Raw genomic sequence first — 18,347 nt, 5'->3', positions numbered from 1 at the left:
TAATTAAATTAAATAATTATAGTCGGGCCGGGCCGGGTTTTTAAAGGGCTTAAAAATAAGGCCCAAGCCCTGCTCATTAGACTTCGGGCCGGGCCAAGCCCGCCCATTACTTCGGGCCGGGTAAGCCCATGCATTAAAAAATAGGGCCGGGTTCGGGCCAGCCCATCGGGCCCGGGCTTTTTTTACAGGCCTAATTTACACCCCCTGGAGGTGTAAATGAGATGTAAAAGTGGCTTTACACCCCCGAAAATACACCCCTTCACTGCGGATGCTCTAACTATATTAGTTTATGGAAAAAAAAAATTGTTGAAATTGGACTAAGAAAGTAAGAAAATGCAAAAGAAAAAAGAATTAGGCTTAAGCTCCAACCGGTCAAACCAAATCGAATCAAATCATTTTAAATTGGTTGGTTTCCTTCGTGATATTTGCCAAAACATAATCAAATTAAACCGTTATATCGTAATTGGTTCAACTATAGTTTTGGACTGAAACCAATCCAATGTGGACTGTGCCCACCCCTCCCCTACAAATTATCTTTTTTGCGCAAACATTTGTGAAGTATTGTTAATTTCCGTCCCATTTTACTAAAAAGAAAATAAGAAAACAAATAGGATCAGTAATGACTTGGCATGGGACCCAAGTAAGCGGCGCTTGTGCTGTGGAGATTCCTCCAAGCACGTGGACGCAAAACTCAGAAGCAAGAAAAGCAAGGCGATGCCATTACACACACGACACGTAATAAAATTTTGTAAATTCAATCACCAAAGTTCAAAGTCAAAATCCGTGGCTATAAAGATGCTCTGCTTTCTTTCCTTAAGATCTCTTCTCTTCCTTCCTCCTCACTCACAAATAACACAACAACAACTATTCATTTCATTTTCCACTTCACCAACATTACAAATATATACTCATCCATATTTGTATTTATCTTTGTTTTTTTTGTTTTTGGGTTTATAGAATTAGAAGAGGCCGTTAGGTTTCTTTGGTTGCCAGGAAAACCGAAAAAACAGAGTCCACCGAAATCGTAGGTGGAGCGAGTGAGAAAGGAAAATTTTCCTCCGAAAATTGATGGGAACACAAAAGTAGTAAAAAACTCCCAACTTCATTTTCCATTTTCTCTCCGGGATGGGATTTATTGTCATTATTATTAGAAACACTTAGACTTCCTTGGAAAAAATTTATCTCTCTGTTTGGAGAGCTCGCTCTGTGTATATCCTTCCGAAGCTCTATGGCGTTTCTTCTTCGGGTTTGCAGCTGATATCCTCCCCATCCTCAGGTATTTGCAATTCTACATATTCATACATACATATTTGTATAACACGTATATACATGTTTGTTCATATTTGTGTTCATGGGTTGAAATTGAATTGTCATTATCTTTTCATTTGGTGCATTTTACTTACTGTTTTATGGTTTTCGTGTTTTGGGTTGATGGGTTTTTTTTTTCTGAACCATTATACATGCAAGTTGTGTTGGTAGAGGAATTGGGTTTTCCAGTTGACAGATCTTAATGATATGTATATAGGCAGCATTGATGCATTTGACATGGAACTGAAATTTCCGTTCCTAGAGAGAGAGAGAGAGAGAGAGAGAGAGAGAGAGAGAGAGAAATTCCTCTCTCTCCTTTTGCTTTAGGTTTGTTAGACACTTATGATTTGACAAAGTGATTCAAATCTGACTCTTTGTTAGCCAAAAAATAAAGAATTGAGATGAAGTACTATTGTATTAATTCAAATTTCACAAGGAAAGAAAAAGGATTTTCCCTTTCAGAAACATAAAAAATTACCCATGTTGCTATAATCCTAGAAATCCATGAGGAACTGGTTGAAGTTGGGAACTTGGTGGAATTGGTATGTTTTCTTATAATGACGATTATTTGAATTAATCCTTTCACAGTGCAAGAAGATCTGATGAGACCTTGTTGTCTGGAATCGGACACTGTGAATTCTGTGTTGGGATTCTTTCAACAATTGTGGTAAACATCGAGCAATGGATGACAATGGTAGCAGCAAGTTGACCGGGATCAGGCAGATTGTCAAGTTCAAAGAAATCCTGCAGAAGTGGCAAGTTGTCACACTCGGCTCGAGGGCAAACAGCCCCCGAGCCAGCACCCGCTCTGATCGAGGGGAGGGCACTCCTCGTCGTGGGGAAGGCGCTTCCCATAGAGAGGAGGGCACGCCCCATTCTGATCGAAGTCGCGGGGGAATTTCACCGGCAATCAGCAAGAGGCTAACAAATATTATTTGTGATTCGGACGAGGATAACGGCCACAGTCCCGAACCGCCAGCAGATGTTCCCGAAGGGTACTTGGCGGTTTATGTTGGACCGGAGCTTCGGAGGTTCATCATTCCCACTAGCTACCTCAGCCACTCCCTTTTCAAAGTATTGCTGGAGAAGGCTGAGGAGGAATTTGGGTTTGATCATAATGGCGGGCTCACCATCCCATGTGAGACTGAGACCTTCAAGTACCTCTTGAAGTGCATGGAGAACCATCAGAATGCTCACCCTGATGAAAGCCCAGGTGAAAATCAATTCATCTTTTTGTATGTTGAATTTGAATTCTGAAATAGCCCCTTGATCTGTTTTCCATTTGATAATTGGTTTTGTTGGTGGTTTTTGCAGCTGGAAACTGGAAACTAATTCAATGAAGAGTTAGTAATTGTGATGATGTTCTTAGTGGTCCAGGTTTTAGGGCTGATTTTCTTTGTTGTAAAGAGCAGGGTCTCCTTGTATGCAGACATCTTTTTTCATTTCTCTTTTTGTTTTTAATTAACAAACAATAGGAGAAGTTTTTTAGCTAGATATTTTGATGCTGTGGTGGTGCATCCAATTTGGTGATAGAGTGGTGATTATTTTCTCTGATGTTTGATCAAGTATGAAACACATTTGTCCTCTCCGCTAAAATATATATATGCCAATATTACTTAATTTGCTAATTAATATATGGCTCTGATAGACAAATTCTAGAATATTTTCAAGTGATATATATCTCATTCGGATGTCCGCATGTTATTATCGTAATTTCTGTATATACATTAGAGAAAAACTCTCTCTCTCTCTCTCACTATATATATATATATATATATATTATATCATCACCAGCCTATCTTCAAGAATGAGAGATCTTCAAGTGTCTGTTGCCCTAAATATTATTATGCAGACATATCTGATTCTTTCTCATTTTGTCAATCTTGGCACATGCATAAGTGTGAAGGCCTCCACTCCATGTACTATAATGTTCTCTCTGTCTCAATCTGCCTGCACATGGTTCCAGGATCACAATCATTAAAATTCATAATTGTTTTTAATTGGTAGTTGTTAAGGTCTTGTTCAATATTATGTACATAATCTGATGGCAGTTATCATGTGAAGGACTAAATCAAATTGCAGGCATTATTTTATTGCCCCATTGTTATTCATAATTCATAGATTTCGTCCTCATTCGTTACTAAAAGAACTCGAATTTTGTAGGACATGACCCATTTGTGTAGAGTCCAGCAATCCACCTCTAGGAATGATATATACGCATGTATATAATTATAATATTGTTGGGATCAGATTAAATTCAAAGGTTAATTAAACTGTTTGAATCCATTTACAACTGTGCAAGCACAATTAAGGGGAGAGAAAGGAGAAAAAACTTGGTTGCAATGAAGCCCAGATGCGGTACACAATATGATATAAAAATATGGTAAATCTAGCATTTTCCTACATTTATATATGTAAAGTTCAGAGCTTGGGAGGTGGGAGAACCCACTTTGTTCCTCTGATAAAAGTCATGCCGAGGAAGGGCTTTGCTTCTTCATCAGATAACATCTTTGCATACTTGACCCGACCCGTTGAGCTCGAACCCGGTCCCATACACTTGTACTCTCCATAATACACAGTCCTAAAAAGCAAATTATCATCATATTAATTCTTGTTGGAACGTGTTATCCATAATTCAAAATAAGTTAGTTATGTAAACTATAATGACTACACATGATAGAACACACATCAAGAATATACAAGAGCACATCTCCTCAATCCGATCCCTTCATACACTCATTCTAGATGGGGTGAATTCTTTTGTGTGGGTTGGCTTGATCGGTTGAGCAGGGGCACTTGTATTTATATGCATCTTCCTAAGAGTCTTGCCCATCAAGAAACTCTTAAGAAGTCCTTATTGCATTAGGTTTATAACTTCTAATCCACAATTAAGATAGGAATCCTTCTAGCTCTTATATTAGCCTTAAAACACTAACTTTAATAGAGCTGCAGGTTTAGTTGTATTTGAACTCCTAATTGATATCAAGTCTTAGAATCCTTTGATGATTATAAGACCACACTTTAATGGGTTAGACATCTACACGTCTAACATTCTCCCACTTGGTCTAATGATCATCAAGAACTCAATATCAATTACTGTAAGGCCTATGGAATTCAATTCAACTATAATTCCTAATCAAGTCACTGTCAATCAAAAGAACATGCATGGAACTATCAAGACTTATTGAACATTTCTATATTTCAAGGTCTTTACAATTACACATACAAGCTCTCAAGATCACATGAGACTTCCGTCAAGACTAGAATGCAGAATGATCATGACCAAACTTAATTTGTGTTTACAAAGGTCACTTTCATTCATACGCCCTCCCTTTAGAGATTACCAAGATCTCTCCTTAATGACTCTGGTATGAATTCATGTCTTATGCAGTGACTGTAGCTAGCTATATTGCATGATGACATGTAACTGGATTCATTTGTCAAGAATAATAAATATAAAACTGAAGTCACATAATTTATCAAAAGAATTGAACCAAACAGTAGTAAACAAAATAACTGAACTGTCTCCAAGAAAATAACGAAATTAAGTGGAATAAAACTCAGCTCCCACTAATTCTACATATCAAAACTTAACGGCATAACCATAATTGTAACAAGTATGAAACAACCTTATTCAATGAATCAATGAACCACTGGAAAAATTCTTTCTTTTGCCTTCTCCCTTACAAGCATGAACCAAAATCCAAATGCTTATTAGCAATCACAAATTTCAATTGAAAAGGCAAAAGTCATTGATTAACTACTGAAGATTTGAACAAAACTGTATGAAATAATAAGAACATATAACATACGTAAACCAAACTTTGTTCTTATTAGCCTTAAAAAACCTTAATGCAAAACTAGATTGTTAAGCGATTAATCAGAAATATCCAAATTACCGAATACATCCTCAAAGAAGATCATTAAACGCTCCCACTCATCAAAACATATATTTTGCATGTTACAAAAATGGATCAATACCATATAAAATGAATGAATACATTATAAAACTTTATCGCAGTCCAATCCTTAGAGTTAGAGCTCAAATTTAATTTATTCAATTCTTTCTCAAACAACACTTTACATGTAAGTTGCATGTAGATGAGAAAAACAAAAAAACTGTAATGGAAGCATTCAACTTTATTCCACTCGTATCTTAAACACCGATATTCAATTTTCTTTAAGCAATACAAGTAGAAAACAAGAAGCATGGTAAGAATTTTAATAGCCAAAACGAAACAGTCAGTCATCCAAACAGTTCCAAGTATGCTTATTAGTACTCAGAAAACTTCAATGTGTCAAAAACCAGAAAAAACCAGAAAAGAATTCCATGTATGCTCCAAAACCTATGTGAGCTTTATCAAAATACAAGATAATAAGGTATTGAGTGTGAAGCCCAAAACTTTACATCACTTCTCCCACTTGGGCAAACACTCACTACTTTGCTACGTCAATATATAGTGCACCAATAACCTTATGATTAGAAAAACTGTGACAAAAAGGTGTAAAAGAACTTTCAAGGCGTGCTCCTAATGTACTTCACAGTATAAGCCTAAATGCACAAAACTGTCAAGAAAATTCCAGCAATGATATGTGATTACTTGAGAATTTGCCATAATTAATTTATAAATCGGATTAGCATAAAAAATAATGCAAACAAACTAGAGTCATTAATCTTCAAACAGAAAAATTAATGAGTCGTTTTAGAGCTAATTAAAAAGTCTGAAATTGACCTACAAGGTTACTCAGAAAATTTGTCAGCACATACTTTTCCTGAACACAGATCACTAATAAAATTCTCACAAATAATCTATACATCCAATAATCACGAAACTTTGCAGAATTCACGAAGACACGTATATGCTCAACATATCAAAAATTCAGTTCATTTGAAGATCTTTAAGTGAGTCATTCAACAATCTTTATTCATAATGCGGAAACTGTCAGGAAAATTCCTGTGCATCTGTTTCAACTTTATAAATTCACCAAAAATTCAATTCTCAATATATTTTCATGAATTTAGCGTCTAAAGAAAGCTTAGAAAATGATCTTTATCGCCTAATTTTATCACAAATTAATTCGTACTACAACATTATGTAAATAGACATCATAGCAGCATAGTTCAAAACTGAAAAATTAGTTAACTAGAGAATTATGAATGCTATCAATATGCTTCTCAAAATTTAATTATCCTTATGTGCATTCTAAACATCATAAAACAGTAAGTTGCATGTAGGTGCAAACGAAACAATTAAAAACATATCACAAAACCAAAATATATAAAATGTCACTTTTGAAAAAACACCTTTGAGCAATCTAGAGATCGTATCTTGAGTATTTTATATATAGCAATGTGCCGTATCTTAAGTGATCCTTAATCAAAAGTGCAATTTTATCCATGCATCTCATTCATTAAGAAAAAGCAATACAACAGCAGAATATCCTTATTTCTAATGCAAGATCTAAACTTCATATAGCATGACATTTTCCTCATATTAAAACAAAAGTTTATCCAAATAATTTGCCATGCAAAACCCAAGTTTTTCTTTAGGTTATCCTTCAAAATTATCCTTTCTTGGGTGAAACGATCATATTTCTTAATATCAAGCATGAATACTATATAACATGACATATAATTAGACGTCGATAAACTGAAAATTGAAAACTATAATGGCAATAAAAAAGTGATATTCCTTAAATGCAAGTGATATAACCACAATTAATACTTGTAAATATATATTCACAAGGCAAGTTTGTCTTTATCCAATACTGAAAACATCAAATATAACACCAATCAAGCCTCAAAAACACTTGCAGCAATACGCCATACCATTTAAAACAAGCCAACTTTATTTTATTTCATTCTATATGACGAACACAACCTTACAGATCAATCCAACTTTACGTGATTCAATCCAATTAAATATGTATGTATCAATCCTTTTACATGTATGAATCAATCCAGCTGTATGATATAAAACAGTCACTTGATTGCATATGAAAAATAGCCAAGTATCAAACATGTCCATACATAACCAAATAAGAAAACACAAATTTTCGATCAATCAAGTCACAAATACCAAAATTGCATACATTCTATGAATATGCATAAACCTTGATGTGAACTAATAGTGATCAGAAACTGTAGTGTAACTTGAGAGAATATTTGATATGAGAAATTAATGCAATCAATTTTTCATACTCATATCTCCTTTATGTGATCAACCAAAAATCTATTTCTTTGTCATACCATTAACTTTCATGACTATTCAAGATCACCAATATCAAATTATCATCAACAACTTAAACATGTTACAATCCGTATAACAAGAACAAAATTTGTATGCCAATGGAGTTAAGGTTCATTGTGACATAACTGAAATCTTCCAAAATATATCATATAATCAATCTGTCCCCATATCCTCAATCAAACATAATTAATTCACACCTTTGGGTAGAGAATTAAACATGTTTTCAACACTAGGACATGCACATACACGAATTTCCGGAACAAAGAAACTCCCACATCTTTGGACTGAAGAAATTCCTTGCTAATTCATGCAGTGCATCTCCCATATTGTTCCATTATAAGTGTACTCATGTTAAACCACTCACATCTTTGGACAGAGAGTTTTTTAACACGCCTTCACCTATAATGCCAATTATGATCAATTCTTTAAATCCAGAAAACTATTAATGATTGAGTTGCTTTGGCTCACTCAACCATTGCTAGAATATCTGTAGACTATGATCATAAAACTTCCAAATATGAAAGTTAAAACTTTATACTTTTATCACATTTAATAACCAATCTTAGAATCAAATGTTCTTTAATCAACTAGGTTGCTTTCGCTCTTTAAATTGAAACAAGAACTCTTGAAACTTTGATCTCAACCCTTCAAGCATGAACGAGAAAAAGCTGTATATCGAAACACGCTTAACAAAGTATGTTAGTGTAATAAAGGGTAATAAAACAATATATTACTTAACTTTCAGTTTTAGGTTTTATCACTTTGGGTTGGTACTTTATAACCTTTCGCATGTGTATAGTTGCTATGCTAATATAAAACCTAAACCTCAATAGAACATATTTCTCCAAAATGGGTCACGACAAAAACAGTTCATGACATATGCGATTACTTAACATGCTTGGGTCAATTTAACATTAATAACTGAAGCTACGGCTGAAAGTATGTATCAATTTATGAAAATTAAGCATGCTTGACATATAGAAAACTGATGTCATCTTTATAAAATATTTTAACATGCCGCAATTCACAAACTCAGTATGCATGATATCGTAAACTGAAACCATATGAATATCATGCAAATATGCCGTAAAACAAGATGTTTTTATTTGAAATTGTATTTAATTTGTGTCCAGGGAGGTATAAAAGGGGAAACAATACAAAGGCAAACAATATAAGTGTCACGACATGAGTTCATATTAGAGGTCCTTTATAATACTAGTTGCCAATTCTTTAGGATTAAAACTAATTCGTGACCACTGGATGCAATTTGCATAATTAAAAACATGAAACTAATGTTATAGCCGCAAACTTTAGCAATCAATTCATATTCAATAAAATATCATACCCCATGGAAGCTTGATCAAGATGCAGCAAAAAAGGAGGAAAACACAACAGCCCAAAGTCGTACAGTGTAAGCCAGCAGCAGCAGAAAACGTGGGCGATTTCTTTTGGTTCTAAAACATGTAGCCTAGGCTCTGATACCACATGTAAACTATAATGACTACACATGATAGAACACACATCAAGAATATACAAGAGCACATCTCCTCAATCCGATCCCTTCATACACTCATTCTAGATGGGGTGAATTCTTTTGTGTGGGTTGGCTTGATCGGTTGAGCAGGGGCACTTGTATTTATATGCATCTTCCTAAGAGTCTTGCCCATCAAGAAACTCTTAAGAAGTCCTTATTGCATTAGGTTTATAACTTCTAATCCACAATTAAGATAGGAATCCTTCTAGCTCTTATATTAGCCTTAAAACACTAACTTTAATAGAGCTGCAGGTTTAGTTGTATTTGAACTCCTAATTGATATCAAGTCTTAGAATCCTTTGATGATTATAAGACCACACTTTAATGGGTTAGACATCTACACGTCTAACAAGTTACGTATAAGAACATTATTATTAGCCTATGCTTTGAATTAAGATGGTGTGCTTACTTGTCGCGCTCAGAGTGCATGGCGTCAGACCATCCTTGGCTGTCGATGAGAGATCCCATGTATGTGTAAGCAAACACAACCCTAGCTCTATCCCTCCAAGCCCTCCCAAGAAATGTGTCACCTGTCCCTGTTATGTTGCAATGCACAAACGCAAACCCAGTGTCGTCTCCCTCATCTTCCCTTGCATGTGCTGTTATCACCCCCATTCCATTTGCCACTGAATTTATCCTATTGTTCTGCAATTTTAATATTATTAAGTATGATTATATCTGGATTTAATTATTAAACTTTAAAATTATGAAAACTCTAATTGGGTTAAATAATTAACGAATTACCAAGTAGAGGGATTTGCCATTGCCAAAGATGAAATCAACAGTGCCTTGGATGTAGCAGTCCTTGAAGAAATGCCTCCCCCTGTCGTCACACAACGTGTCCTGAAACCCTATGAACCTGCAGTTGTGGAACGCTGCCTTGTCCCCTGATATTCTCATCGCCACAGCCTGTGCCCCTGGCCTCTTCCCGTCCGGCATTGGAGCCGAATTCTACACACACACACACAGAATAAGCATGCATGCATATGCCGCGTGTAAATCATGTGTGAAATAAATAGATAGGATGAATACAATTCCAGAGCTCATCATTAATTAAACTGGTAGCTAGCTAATTATTCATATTGAAGCTAATGGTCACATGCTTTACACTGCCTATATAATTATAGCTTTTGGCTTTCTCATCTTTTCATGGCTACATGAGCATTTCATGCTGTTTTACAGTACTGGCCAATTTTATTCACCAAATCAAACAACCAACAATTAATATCATTATATATATATATATATATATATATATAATTTCCTTGATCACATTAATTGTGCAATTAATTTGATTAAATAAAGTTTAGCATTGCTGATGCATCTGCAGTGTTTTCAAAGCGAAACCAAAACCAAAACCAAAACGCTCCAAACACTCTAAACCCATTTTAGGGAAAGTGGTCTTAAATAATAGCTAGCTATAGCCATTGTCTTCACATTTTCTACCTCTCTAATCTCTCTCTCTCTCTCTCTCCCTCATGACCTCATCGCTCAAACTAATCCACCAAAACGGCAAGCATGCCAATTTTGCTCACACTTTCTCATAGAGACAGCTTGCAGAGAGCAAAAGCAATGTGAATTAAAACGCACATGCAGAGATGAAAAACGACATCAGAATTAATATTAGCAAAACGGCAAGTCATATAATAACGTATTATTATTATTACCACGAACGCAATGTTGACGGCCACGAAGTAGTCCGCCTCGACGGCCACCGTGGCACTATCCCACGTCCCGTACTTCAACGCCGTGCCATCAAACGTGATCGACGGCACGTCGTTCTTATCCCCGTAAAAGGTCACGAACGGCCGCGACGAGTCGACCAGAATCTTCTCTCTGTACTCACCCCCGCCGATGAACACCAGGACGCGACGTGTGTTCCACGACGGAATGCTGTTGACGGCGTCAGTTACTGTTTTGAAGTCTGCAGTGCCGTCTTGCTTGACTGTTATTATTTTGACGGCGTCCTCGGCGGAGAGTAATTTAGAGTCGAAGCGGAGAGTGGCTTGGGTGGCCTTGCGGTTGGCGTGGTCCCTCATGTTGTGGACGATCCACGTGTCGAGTTGGGAGAGGTAGGGAGGGATGAGGTTCGGGTGAGTCAGAACGAGTTGCGGTGAGGTTGTGATGATCGTGATCATGATGATGGTGATGAGGTTGGAAGCAAGAAATGGTGCCATTGGTGAATTCTTGGGTTTCTTTTGGGTGTTGAGGGTTTTTGAGGTCTTGTAAATGGAGGTTTGGTGTGATTTGATTGATTGACAGATTGTTTGATTGATGGGAAGGGTTTTATAGGGGGAACAGAGAATGAGACGTACAGACACAATGCTATGCGTGCAGCTTGTTCCTGAATTTCATGGGTTTGGTTTTAATTGAGTTCTTGGATTCTTGTAAATGCATATATAAGCTGTGTTGGTCTTGCACACAATTCTCTCACGTTAAACTTCTTCTTCTGTACATGCACCAAGTCACATGATTAGGGCTATGCAATTAGTTTTGTGAAAGGAACATTGTATACGATCGAGACTTTATATGTAAGAGCGGATTTGTGATAGGTAAATATCTAAGTTAGATGCTGGTTTATGAGTGCCAAAGAGGTGGGGAGGTTGTGGGGTTTTGGGTAAAAGGAGGGATTGGGTGGGCAAAGAGAAGAAGTTGGTGTGTTACAAGTAAGAGTTGATGTCTTGTAACTTAAGAAGGAAAGGGGGAAGGGTTTGGTAGGAGAGTGGCAGTTTTTTGGACACACCCAATATAGCAAATGTCAACTGCTTCTCTGGGAAGCAGCGTTTGCCTTTACTTACATGTACTTGGGCTACGTTTCATGGGCTTAACTGATGACATAGAGATAGAGGTTAAAGCTAAGCTGCAAGGGTCGTAGAGGTTGGGCTAAGAAAGCAAATTCCAGCCCAAGATTGGTATTAGACAGAGGGAGCTTCTATAATGAGGGTTTATAGTAAGGAGGCTATTTGAGGAGGCTCATCTCACCATCAAAAGGGGTGTGGACCCCCCAATGCAACCCCCCCAATGTACTTTGTTTTTAGTTGTTGATGGTGAGATTTCACCTCCTCAAATAACCTCCTCACTCAACCTCCTCATTCTAGCCTCTCCATTAGAGTAAACTAGACAGACAGGCTGGACATGTCAACAAGACCGTTGATCAAATTTCTTGGTTTTGTTGGTTTACTACTATTTTCAAACATGATTTACTTCACACATGAGACGCTAGCTATAGGGCAGCCTAGCTAGCTATAGACTATTATTCATGTGGGCAATCTAAATATTCCAATGACTTTTTCTTTTTTTGCCTTCAATCCAATGACTGCGTATACGTACATATATAACATTGATGTCTAGCGTTGTCGATGAACACAATTTCATACAATTTGCAAGACAGGGCATGCTTACAATATTGCGTATGGAAACCTCAAACTTGAAACCAAGGCAAAATTAATGAATCTATAATACCATCTCTTCAATGTTCGTTGCTACTCTACGTTAGAACATTTCTGGGAATACTATTTTGATTGATCGAACAACTAGACAATAAGGATATACTAAATTGGTTATGAATAAATATTGATGTTCATCTCGATCGACAACAAGTTACCAGGGAACCCCAGCCATATATAATATATACTAAAAATCAGCATGTTGCATGTATCGTGATGATGTATCAGATACATCCAGTTGTTTTCCTAACAGTGCATGCACAATACTTTTCCTAAAACGGTGCATGTATGGGCAATATTTAATCTCTAGAGCCAACTGGAAAGAGCTACGCCTATATGCCTTCACACACTAGGGCTAAGCCTAGAAGCCTAGAAGCTATAGAGTATGGTGCCTCATTAGTACCTAACATACCCATTTCTCTTTCAAATGACAACAGCCTGATCAAAGCATAAACCCTAGTTCTAGCTAGCAGCCTTCTGGTATGGGCTGCACTGCAGTGCACAAAGCTGAATGGTTCTGATAACATGCTAGACATGGCGATGGTGTATATATATATATCTCTTGAACATAAGGTAACAGCACATGTAAGTATTTTGGCCTCATCATCGAAATCCAATCCAAATCCTATGCATGCATGGCCATGATATCATCCACCTCAAAATATAAAAAAAGGTCCCTTCCCTTTTCTTTTATTTGACTTTTGACTTTTCTTTGGCATTTGTTTCAGTTGAGAGTTAACCAGGCTAGGCGCAGAGAGAGAGAATATGAATGACTGAAATGGAACCCACTGTTTTTGGATATAGTGGTAAAGTTTTGGTAACGTGGGGGGATTTAATTTCAGATTTGAGACATCACATGTCATGTCTGTGATAATAATAATTTGGTTTTACGGTTTTGGAGTCTTGTGCCTACAAAAGTGTTTTTGGCTGTGTAACAAACGTGCACATATCGTTGAGTTGAAATAACCATTCTGCAGGTACAGATGCTGTCGTTGCTCTTCTCTTTGTTATTGTAAAGAAACTTTCTTTTCCTTGAATTATTTCATATAAAACTGCTCGTCCAAGTAGCATCACAAAGCGCAAGTGTTAGCCTTATGTCTCTTCGAGGTCAATTTATGCATCAGAAATTGAGCAAAATATATGGCCATACTTATTATGAGCCTCATTTGTGGAAACAAGAGCAGGCAGAGGCCCTTTCATAATCAATTCTCATTCACACTGTATCATCTCGTGGAGTTTGCATGGTTCTTCAATGGGACTCTTCCTTTTGTCCTCTCCTGCCCTCTTGCTTTATAGGGCGAACCCCACACACCCACTCTCTACTACATATGCTCTAGGCCGTCCTCCTACCAATCATTTCTTTCCATTCTCTCATCCATTATTTGGAAATTTTTATTAATTGTGATCGTAACACCGTTTATAATTAGGTGCATAAATAATTACTCTTAATCATTTGAGTTACAAATTTCTAATGCTAAACCACTATTATTGAAGTGCCGAAAATTAAACGAGTAATGTAAAAATCGCTATCCTTGACTTTTTCCACACGCACTTTTCAAATTGTGCTACAAATTCAGTCAATTGTTCATAAAAAAACAACAGCATGATAAAGAACAACTTGGTATGCAAATGGGTTTCTAGTGGAAGTTGATTTTTGACTAAAAAGAATACGGTCTCTTCATTCATTGAGGCATGAATTTTAATTTTCATAGGATTTGAAGACAAAAATTCCATGCATCACATGGAGAGTGGTGAGGGGGTGGTCCGTTCAGAGGCCAAATCCGATTTTGACGACCCACTCCCACGTGGGCTGGTCTTTGGCGCCTGACTCTAGTGGTGGCTTCGGACAGAATGACATAAATACCCTCGTATGCATGATCAATTGTCCAGTCACCAAATGACAACAAAATCACTGCAAGGATGATTGGGGGCATCCCCACCCCACATATCATCTAAAGCCGCGAAAAACGGCCGTCTCTTTCTGCAACTTTGTTTTGTCCTCTTCTCGATCCTAACAGCTGAGGGGGCTCCCATGGGGGAGGGGTACTTTTGTCTTTTCACCCTTTCGCCCATAAACTAATTTTGCGTAGAGTATTTAATGGGATAGTCCTTTGATTGCTGGGAAATTTTTGGGGTGGACCTCGTCTCGCAATCACAGGAGTGTCCTCTGCATTTCAGTCTCATACGGCCTCATGTCAATCGTTCTAAACGTAGCGACCGGTGCTTGTGAGATATGCCGAACAAATATAGGGTTTAGGGAGAACAACCGTGAAAATGGCTTTATCAGATGAAGTATTGCTGAACTCAAAAGTGATGTTTTATGCCAACTTTCTAGCAAACATCTTGGAAGTTTGCATGTTATTTCTTCTCTTTTTTTCTCATTATTTATAATTTGATTGCTTTGGTATTATTTTAACTTTAAATCCAATCGCCATGCTGCAAATTAATGACCTAGATTGAAAAGCATACAAAGAACAGGTTAACCTAAATGATCATACTATGAAGAGTGCAAAATTTCATCACATAAAATCATGACATTAATCTTCTTTTCTTGGGTAAGATATAAGGCATTTACGGCTTGTTTGGTAGGAAGGACTAGACTAGACTAAACTAGAAAAATGCCTATATTTCATGTGCATTGAAGGCAATATGGATATGTTACCTAACTTTGAGGAAGAATGGGAACTATTTATAAGAGGTTAATGACTAAAACTTAGATAACAATATTCATATTATGCCTAATTCCCTCATAGGGAATTAGGGGGATAAATTTTAGTCACCAACCTCTTATGAATAGTCCTCATTCATCCTACAAGTTAGACAACAATATTCATATTATGCCTTTATTGCACATGAAATATAGACATTTTGCTAGTCAAATCTAATCGAGTCTAGTCCGCCGTGACAAATGGGACCTTAATCTTTAAATTACAACTCATTTCAGAATTTTTATAAGTGAGAATAAAGTTAAGACTTTTTGTTTTGTTTTCTTGTGTTATGTCTCTAAAGTTTGTCATTAGGACACTTTCTAGAATTTTAAACGTTATCAACTAGTTTTATTGTAATTGATTTGGTGTAACATCCCTAAACTAAAATGAATTGCCCATAATCTATGTCCTCTACATTTCAATCAAAGCTTAATTAGCGCTTAAACAAATCATATATAGTATGCAAAAACCAGTACGGGTTTTGGATTCCAACTCTAATTTAATACCGCCATGATTTAATTATTCATGACCTTTTTGACAGACAGTATAGAAACAAGCAAGCTATAAATACTCAAGACTTAAGACTTAAGAGCTTTACGGGTTGGCAATCACAGCTTGGCCACGCGTTTCTGGTTCTACCAAATGCATGCATTCAACAAAGCTTTGTTGTGTCATCCACTTTCATATGCAATTAAAGTCTTCAATCACTTGCAATAAAAGCGCTTTTTTTCTCCTCCAGAACCCAACAAATCAAACAAGAAACACTAAGCGTGTGGTTCTATTATATATATTTCGATCGCAAAGGCATCTCTCTAACCACCTAATCATTAGCCTAGCTTCCTAAACTATATGGAAAAACATTTTTCTGATGACTTTATGTGTAGGAATATTTTTCAATGCAATTTAATTATAATCGTATCAGAGTTTAATTATGAATTAATATTAGTTTCTGCCGAAAGGTGGGCTTCCTGTAAAGTTGTTGACTTCCCTGCTGTCTCTCAGGGCCTTTTTTTTTTTATATAAAGTTTTTTTTAAGTACTATTTCAGTATTTCTCTAAGGTTGGTCGACCTGTGATTGGTTAGTTGCAAGGGTGTATTCTACTTTTTATTCTACATGCTCTCTAAAAATATGTTTGTATTGAATTGACTTCTAAATTCAAAAAATATAATCATACGAGATTTTGGTGTAAGCCTTGCGCGGACGGCCTATTCTTATGAGACTAATCATAAAAAATTAATTCTCGCAGTTTTTTTTTTCTATTTATCTCAATAAATAGGTTATAGAGAAAAGGAGGTTAGCATCCAAACCCAAGCTATCTTTGCTGGTGGGTTTTAATTATATTGATTCATTACTCTTTTGAATAAACGTTTTTAATGTTAATATAAAATATAAAGAGATATTATAATATAAGCTCCGACGTGACACTTGATTAGCTTAGTCTCCACTGTCACTGAATTATTTAAGGCTACAAACCGCTCTTGTCTTATTCAAAAGGATTTGTTGTCGTTTGCTTACTGTTATTGTTGGTTGATGACTTGATGTTAAAAAAGAAAGAAGAAGAAAAAACCATTTTAACACACACACGGAATTTTAAAGGTAGCCATTATGTTTTGTCTTCCTTCCCAATTGTCAATTTCCACAGCATGTTATGATCTCCAAAACTCCTGCGCAGGACCCATTTGCGACATAAAAATACAAAAGGACCACGTATTGTTGTCGTCAGACCAAACTTATCCGCATGTAAAGTTGCATTATTGCTCTTCAGTCTTCACCGCAAGTAAAATCAGATTTATCGAAATGTCACAAAAGCAACTAAGTATATATGTGCTCTTCACACTACACCCGAGTATATCCGAGCAATAACTAATTGAATTTCACTTTGTAATTAATTCGTAGGTAGCTTGTTATCCTTTAGAGATAATGTCTCAAGTACCACTGACTACCCAGTTAATTTGTGTGGCGAGGAACTTTGGACAGGAAAATAATTACATGGTCGTACTATATAGTTTCTTCCAATGTTGACATTTCATGCTACATGTACCGCACTACCACATTTATCATAAAGCTTAAATATTCGACTTTCCAAATAAGCACGTATGGATCTCGTGGTTATGAGATGTAATCAACTATGTAATTAGTGAAATATGCGTTCTAACTAATAATTAACATTGTAGATTATGCGGAGTCGCTTAATTACATTCCAACCACATCAAGTAAGAAGGTGTGATTTATCAAACTGCAAGAAATGAACATTAATATTTATATATATATTCATAAATCTTTAGAATAGAATGAACAAAGAAGAATGACAGAACTGACGAATCCAGCCCAGATGGCTGTGAAATATTGGGTTAATCATCCTTAATCAAATCACACACTCTCAAACCAATTTTTTTTATCCTCCTCTCCACTCGATCTATCAACAATGTACAGCCTTCTACTGTGCAGATGACCACACAGAATCACCCCCACCTCTCTCTCTTACTCATTATTTTCCTCAGTCACCTACATGCGTATAGATATAGCATTAGATATAATATTACTTCCTCCTCATCAGCAGCAGGCATAGAACTCGACCAACTCGTCCATTGACTCGGGCTGAGGATCGGCATTCTCGAGCATCCAAAGCAAGTGCTCGAACAGCACCACCTCGCATGCGACATTGATTGTGTGGTCGTCTGAGTCCCCGGACCTGTCTGCCAGCTCCTTGAAAAGCGGGTGGTCTACGACGTCGGAGTTTACGAGGTAGCGTCGTCGAGACTTGCCCACGTAGACCGGGCGGAGGTCGGCTGAGATAACGGCGGGGGACGAGGAGAAGTCGTCGTCGGGGGAGACTACGGAGTTGAGGCTTGGGCGGCTGTTCTGCTTGCTGAATGAGTTCCACTTCTTGAGGACTGACTTGAGCTTTGTTAGCTTCCCACCTTTGGCCATGGTGATGATGTTTTAGATTAAATGAATGTTTTCCTAAGCAACCAAGAGAGAGAGAGAGAGAGAGAGAGAGAGAGAGAGAGAGAGAGAGAGAGAGAGAGAGAGAGAGAGAGAGAGACTTTGAGAGTTGAGAGTAGTGTGTTGCTTTTGGGGGATTCGGAAAGGGGAAGG

General features: G+C 36.9%; 3 protein-coding genes across 3 annotated transcripts; 1 reads left to right on the top strand and 2 right to left on the bottom strand.

Moving 5' to 3' along the window:
• Positions 1-822: 822 nt before the first annotated feature.
• LOC110749242 (uncharacterized) lies at positions 823-2,860 on the top strand. Its single transcript, XM_021949307.2, has 3 exons — positions 823-1,276; positions 1,897-2,521; positions 2,623-2,860. The coding sequence occupies exons 2-3, from the start codon at positions 1,990-1,992 to the stop codon at positions 2,646-2,648; spliced, it is 558 nt and encodes a 185-aa protein (XP_021804999.2). The 5' UTR covers positions 823-1,276; positions 1,897-1,989; the 3' UTR covers positions 2,649-2,860.
• Positions 2,861-3,615: 755 nt separating this feature from the next.
• LOC110749280 (putative pectinesterase 63) lies at positions 3,616-11,440 on the bottom strand. The gene is made up of 4 exons (XM_021949349.2): positions 10,761-11,440; positions 9,838-10,044; positions 9,503-9,738; positions 3,616-3,889 (listed from the first exon to the last, which is right to left on the bottom strand). The coding sequence occupies exons 1-4, from the start codon at positions 11,268-11,270 to the stop codon at positions 3,730-3,732; spliced, it is 1,113 nt and encodes a 370-aa protein (XP_021805041.2). The 5' UTR covers positions 11,271-11,440; the 3' UTR covers positions 3,616-3,729.
• A 6,045-nt stretch (positions 11,441-17,485) lies between these two features.
• Positions 17,486-18,331, bottom strand: LOC110749297 (SAUR-like auxin-responsive protein family). Its single transcript, XM_021949377.2, has one exon. It carries the CDS (start codon positions 18,177-18,179, stop codon positions 17,802-17,804), a length of 378 nt encoding a protein of 125 aa, XP_021805069.2. The 5' UTR covers positions 18,180-18,331; the 3' UTR covers positions 17,486-17,801.
• Positions 18,332-18,347: the final 16 nt, after the last annotated feature.

This window comes from Prunus avium, chromosome 7 (assembly GCF_965620075.1).
Source record: "Prunus avium chromosome 7, drPruAviu1.hap1.1, whole genome shotgun sequence".
NCBI classification, from domain to species: Eukaryota; Viridiplantae; Streptophyta; class Magnoliopsida; order Rosales; family Rosaceae; genus Prunus; species Prunus avium.
This window is presented reverse-complemented; position numbering and strand designations above follow the sequence as displayed.

What these genes read in the sequence shown, in the direction of transcription:
- LOC110749242 (XM_021949307.2), top strand. Translation starts at nt 1,990, where the DNA reads ATGGATGACAATGGTAGCAGCAAGTTGACCGGGATCAGGCAGATTGTC. An exon ending in TCACCCTGATGAAAGCCCAG is followed by an intron (nt 2,522 to 2,622) that starts GTGAAAATCAAT and finishes TGGTTTTTGCAG; the next exon opens with CTGGAAACTGGAAACTAATT.
- LOC110749280 (XM_021949349.2), bottom strand. Translation starts at nt 11,270, where the DNA reads ATGGCACCATTTCTTGCTTCCAACCTCATCACCATCATCATGATCACG. An exon ending in CCGTCAACATTGCGTTCGTG is followed by an intron (nt 10,045 to 10,760) that starts GTAATAATAATA and finishes GTGTGTGTGTAG; the next exon opens with AATTCGGCTCCAATGCCGGA. An exon ending in ATGCACTCTGAGCGCGACAA is followed by an intron (nt 3,890 to 9,502) that starts GTAAGCACACCA and finishes TTTGCTTTTTAG; the next exon opens with GACTGTGTATTATGGAGAGT.
- LOC110749297 (XM_021949377.2), bottom strand. Translation starts at nt 18,179, where the DNA reads ATGGCCAAAGGTGGGAAGCTAACAAAGCTCAAGTCAGTCCTCAAGAAG.